Here is a 5,486-nt window from a genome sequence, read left to right as displayed (position 1 = left end):
GCTTCGGGCATGACCATGTTTGCTGCCCCTTTCCCTGGGATTTCACAGTCGGCACCGTGTAAACAAGGAGCCTTCAGGGATGTTTTTGCAGCATCATTCTGCCCCACGCACCCCCGAGAAAGCCCTTCTGCTGCAAGAAGGGGCTCTCGGGAATTAATTATCCCTGCGGCACCAGGGCAGGCACCAGCTACACCGGAGCCGTTCCTCAGCCTCCACGTTTGCCCGTTTCCACCTTCTGCCTCCTGCCCGCCACTCCACGGAGGGTTCTGGCGGTGGGCAGAGTAACTCTGCTCTTCCTGGGGGGTTTGGGACCTTTGGGAGGATGGAAATGAAGCAGCAAGGGGGTGGGCAGGCGGGAGAGGGCAGATCACCCACCCCCCAGACACGTACAAACCGCAGCCAGGCGAACTAAAATTCCCATCTCTTCGTAACCCTTGTTAGAGAGTTAGAGGATTTAAAGCTTTAACTCACAGAAAATGCTTCTTTCCAGAATTCCTGCAAAAAGACGAACCCTTCGGGCTCGTCACCCAGCACAGATGTGCTGCCCAAAGGCAGATGTGCAGGCAGACGGCTGCGACTGGGGGGGGTTAATCCTGGATTTCCACTCGCAGAGCAAAATCCACTGCCTGCTTTGGAAAATCCAGGTCCCCACACCAGCCCTAAGGACTTTATCCCCATCGTTGGACCCACCATCCCCCCTGAAACCACAGGCAAGCCCTCTCTACCTTGCCCAGGCTTTGTGCCTGCAGCAAAGCTTCCGTCCTCCTCATCTTCTCCAGCTCGATCTCCCTGGCGATGAGCTGCTTGGCCTGGTAGGTCAGCTGCCTGCGAGCCGGCAGGTCTGGGAACCGGCAGACATCCTCCACGTTCCTGCCCCGAGGGGGAAAAGGGAAAACAAATCAATACTGAAAAGGGAAAAGCATTCCGCAAACTGCAGCCTGACAGGGAGGGGCACAGGGAGCACCACCAGAATCCCAACCCTGTCCCCTCCAGCCTCTCAGGATGACCCTGGCCATGGTGCCTCAGTTTCCCCGTCGCTGCCCTCTCGGAGCCCGCGCACACAACGGCAGCACGAGGGGCCCAGCGAGCAGGGTCGGCCGTGCGGAGCCAGGCTGCTGCAGGGCACCTCAGCTCAGCGGGAACCCGGGAGGGATAACGTGCTGTTTAATCTCGGTTTTAAGGCAAGAAGAAGAAATTTCCGAACAGATTGCCCTGAAAAAGCCACAGTCATATCACAGCGTGGGCACGAGCGGCACCGCGACCCTTCGCCTGAACCTCGACATGCCCGTGGGGAGCTGTTTAATTAAGACACGGCCGTGAACAGTAATTTTGGCGAATCAGGGCGGGTTTATTCTTAACAGGGTTGGTGCACCAGCTCTGGAGTTGGGCCTGTTTCAGTAGAGGAGGAGCCAGCTGGGCCTGTTCCCCTGCCAGCCCTAAGTATTCCACGCTTTATTCACATCCAGTATTATCCCCCTTAAAATAAAGGGAACACGGTCACCTGTCGGATGGTTTCGCAGCCATTCAGAAATCAGCTGTCAAATCTATGATTTCACAGAATAGTTTGGGTTGGAGGGACCTTAAAGACCCCCTTGTTCCACCCCCTGCCATGGGACCTGAAAACACAGGTTTTGCTGCCGACACAACTCCGCCGGAGAGATGCCCAGATGCAACCCGCAGGTGCCACCGGGACGTGACACCCCCACGGTCTCTGTCGTCGCTGTGCACGGCCTGGAAATGGGCTCAGACCTCACCAAAGGAGCGAAGCGAAGCGCCTGCTTGTGGCATGCGGCTCCCACGGCTTCCCCACGGCCATGTTCCAGTGGCAGAGCCTGGCGTGGGGAGGGCAGAGCAGGACGGTTCCCTGCAGCTCCCGTAGCCCTTTCCATAGGAAAAAAAACCGAACAAAGTGCTTCATGGTAATTAGATACAGCTGCTTGTTTAACAGGGGGCTAATTTCTGTAATTAACTTTGCACCAGGAAGACATCAGTGTTGCTCCTAGCTGTGGTCGGGTCTGCATTACTTCACCGCAGCTCCAAGAGCGTTTACAGCTCCGTCTATGCTGAAAGCACAATGAGATTCACGTCTAGCAAGGGCCAGCTATTAATATTCAAATTCACAATTAAAACCCAGCGCTCGCTCATTCTCCCATCCGGAGACAGCGCCCACAAGCTCCCACCCCGCACGGGTGAGGACCGGGTAAGCGGTGGGATGGGGACACCGCTCACACGAGCGTTTTGACAACCGAAGTGTCTCCAGGCGTAGCTCTGCTTCACCGCAGCAGGAGGCACCGGCCAGAGCGCCCCGGTGCCCCCCCAGCTCTGCCCTGGCCGGGCAGGCAGCAGTGCATGGAGGGGAGATGCTGCAGGGTTCATGTGTAAGCCCCCAAAACCCCTCCTGTCTCGAGTTCCGATGGCCCTGTCCCTCACCAAAACCAGCCCCACGGCTCGGGCATGTCCTCACAGTTAATGCGTACAGAGAGCTCCCAGAAGGCCTTGGAGCATCTCACTTGGCAAAGAGGGGCCACACCTCCCGGCTTCTTCCCTCCTCTTCCTCCTGCGTTTTCCAGGCAAGGCACAAGCCTGCCTTGGATAACGTGCTCCAACCAGAGCTATGACCGTTCCTGCGGTCACCTCCTGCATCCAACGTGCCTGGACGGACCTGCTGCCCCCAGTCCCTCCTTCGCCATCTCTGGTAACAAGCAAAAGGCAGCTGCTTCCTTTCTTTTAATCCCATTAAAGCAAAACCAGCTCCTCCTTTAAAACCGAGGCAAAGAAGCAGATAATCCCCACAGAGCAGAGCTGCCCTCGGAGAAGTGGGCTCCCTGCAGCCATCCCGGTACCAACCCGGCACCGGGCAGCCCGCACCACCCCAGCTGCCATCGCCAGAGAAACCTCTGGCTGCCAGAAACCAACTCCACACCATGATGCTTTCAGGCTCAGGCTCCTTCCTGACCTCTCTGCTGCTATTCTGGACTCCTACGCCTTCTCCTCGCCCTCGGGACTTACGGGTCGAGCTTGTAGACGTACTGGCCCTCGGGCAGGCGCTCCTGATGGTAGGTGAGGTTGTAGGCCAGCATGGTGCTGATGAGGTCAGCCAGCTGCTGCTTCTCCTTCAGGCTGTAGAGTTGCGTGTTCACCTGGGGAGAGAGCGGAACCCAGCATGGGGGGAGCGTCACTCACCCATAATTGCTCCTAAACACATAAATAACCTGAAGCACAAGGTTTGTGTCTGCGTGAGGAAGGCGAATACCCACAAGGTTCAGAGGAAGTTTAGCTTCCTAGCAGGGACAGACATACTCCACAGAGCAGGGACAGACCCCTCTGATGGCCCGAAGGGTAAATGCACCCAATGTCACCAGTAAAGAGACTGCAACAGGTCCCAAATCAGGGCCAAGCCCACCCCTGGGGTGCGGGGTCCCGGAGGTGCAGGTGGCTGCACACCCAGCAGTCGGGTATCTCAGTGCCCCGTCCCCAGCTTTGCTCCAGCTTCTACATCAGCTGCAGGGTCAAACCGACCCCGAGTCTGGGACAGGGATGTGGGATAGCTCAGCCTGGGTGATGCAGCGCAGGGGATGTGTCCTGAGCCCTCTTGGAGGGGTTACGTCACCGGGCAGGACTCCTGACACGACAGCGAGGGGGGTTGGTGGGCACTCACCGGTCGGAGTTTCGGAGAGATGATGTCCAGCAGCAGGCAGAGCACCTCCAAGATGAGAGACTGCTGCCCCGCACGACTGCGGGCACTGGGTGTTATCCCTGACATCAGGGACACGACGAGGTTCTGCATGTGGTTCAGCTTGGCCAGGGCCTGGGTGGAGAGGGCAGGGATGGCTCGGCCACAGCTGCAACCGCAGGTCCCCGTGGGTGACAGAGCTGGAGCCACACTGCCACCGTGCCCTCCCCGGTACTCACCTCGTGCTGGCTGCTGGGGTAAGCGAGCCGGGGGATGCTGGTGGCTGCGAAGAGCAGGTGGAAAGCCACAGGCAGGAAGGGCAGGTATCGCATCAGCTGGAAGCTCTGCCCATGCAGGACGGCGCGGCTGAGCACGTCGGAGAAGCCCAGCCACTCCAGGGCTGAGCACACCGAGCTGAAACTGGAGTCCCGCAGCTTCATGTTCAGGAAATTGTCGTACAGACCCTGGAAGTGGATGCAGGATTAGAGATGGCTCAAGGCCAGGCAGACAGTCCCATCAGAACATCCCACTGAGCCCAGCTCCAGCACAACACCCCATCACTCCATCCACAATCCTGCTGCAGGGAGGGATTTGATGAGGCACCCACCAGCCACAAGCCCCCGGATCAGGAGCTGCCCTTGCTCCAACCGGCACAGCAGAGGAAGGGGCTTGGCTCTTCCCCCCAACCCCAGCTGCACTACCTGGGCCAGCTTCTCCGGCTCCCCTGAGGAGACGGCAAGGTGCAGGATGCGGTGGAAGCGGTGAGAGGATGCGCTGAAGCCAGCTGTCTCCCTGAGGTGCAACAGGTCCTCATCGCCTACCAGGAGCTGGGCTGGCAAAGCAGGGTCCATTCCTATCCTGTGCCTGGGGAGAGCCCAGATGGAAGAGCTCTGGGTACCCTGGCACTAAACGGACAAGCGAGGAATATTTGGACCCTGGCAAACTGGATTTAAGGCAATACCAATGCCAAATTATTGAGCACCAAAGAGCAGCCAAAGAGCGTCTGGACACACAAATCTCCTGCCGAATCTGGGTCTGCTGCAGGGCCGACCAGTTCTCCAGGACCTTCTCGGTTTCTCCACTGCAAGTCTTGGGATAGCACCAAGTAGTGTGCCCCAAGCAGACAGCAGCCCTAATAAATCCCCCCCTTTTACCTCTGGGCCCTTGGGAGCTGGAAGATGTCCTGCCAGATGGAGAAGAGTCCCTTGTTTTGGTCCTTCAAGCCGATCTTCATCGTCTGCACCATCTGCACGTTCAGCTCCTTCTGGCCTCGGCCATGCAGGAACTGCAACACAAGCACGGATGGGCACCGTGGGGATGCCCACAACAGCTAGCTGGTGCTGGGAAAAGCCGGAAGCACCTTGCTCTTCCTCACATTGCAGGGGAATCAAGGTTCAAAATAACCCAGGGGACAGGGTGGGTGTTTTGGAGATGTGCCTGGGACACTGGGTTTTTTCCCTCCGTCCCCACCTGAGCCGAGATCAAGTCAAGAGCCGCAGCACGTCCGCACGCCCCATACCTGCAGGGTGTTTATGCAGGAGCGGATGTCATTCTCTGTCTTCTCGCACAGCGCCAGCAGCGCACCCGTGTCCGCCCGCATGCCCTGCCGCAGGGCGATCTGCAGGAGAGGGGGGTCAGCAGGGAGGGCCCCTCAGCCCAGGGGGGCGAGAGGAGCCCTTGGCCGCACCGCACCTCGCAGAGCCGCTGGGCGAGCCGGGACGGCGCCGTCCGAGGGAAGTTGAGCAGGAAGGATTGCTGCCGCAGCGGCCGGAGGGCAGGGACGGACCTTGCGAAGCGACGCACCGGCAGCAAC

At 58.9% G+C, this 5,486-nt stretch overlaps 1 protein-coding gene across 1 annotated transcript in view; it reads right to left on the bottom strand.

Moving 5' to 3' along the window:
• The window catches only part of CHTF18 (CTF18, chromosome transmission fidelity factor 18 homolog (S. cerevisiae)), a gene marked incomplete at both ends in the record, with an annotated part of 9,850 nt that overhangs the window by 334 nt on the left and 4,030 nt on the right, over nt 1-5,486 (bottom strand). The window contains 8 exons of the mRNA XM_010160349.1: nt 694-870; nt 3,010-3,140; nt 3,659-3,808; nt 3,913-4,137; nt 4,375-4,537; nt 4,828-4,958; nt 5,193-5,291; nt 5,366-5,459. Coding sequence (XP_010158651.1) covers nt 694-870; nt 3,010-3,140; nt 3,659-3,808; nt 3,913-4,137; nt 4,375-4,537; nt 4,828-4,958; nt 5,193-5,291; nt 5,366-5,459 — 1,170 coding nt within the window. The remainder of the gene's footprint in view (nt 1-693; nt 871-3,009; nt 3,141-3,658; nt 3,809-3,912; nt 4,138-4,374; nt 4,538-4,827; nt 4,959-5,192; nt 5,292-5,365; nt 5,460-5,486) is intronic.

This window comes from Eurypyga helias, unplaced genomic scaffold (genome assembly GCF_000690775.1).
Source record: "Eurypyga helias isolate BGI_N326 unplaced genomic scaffold, ASM69077v1 scaffold23751, whole genome shotgun sequence".
NCBI lineage: Eukaryota > Metazoa > Chordata > Aves > Eurypygiformes > Eurypygidae > Eurypyga > Eurypyga helias.
The sequence above is the reverse complement of the archived record's forward strand: the minus strand, read 5'-3'. Positions and strand labels throughout refer to the sequence as shown.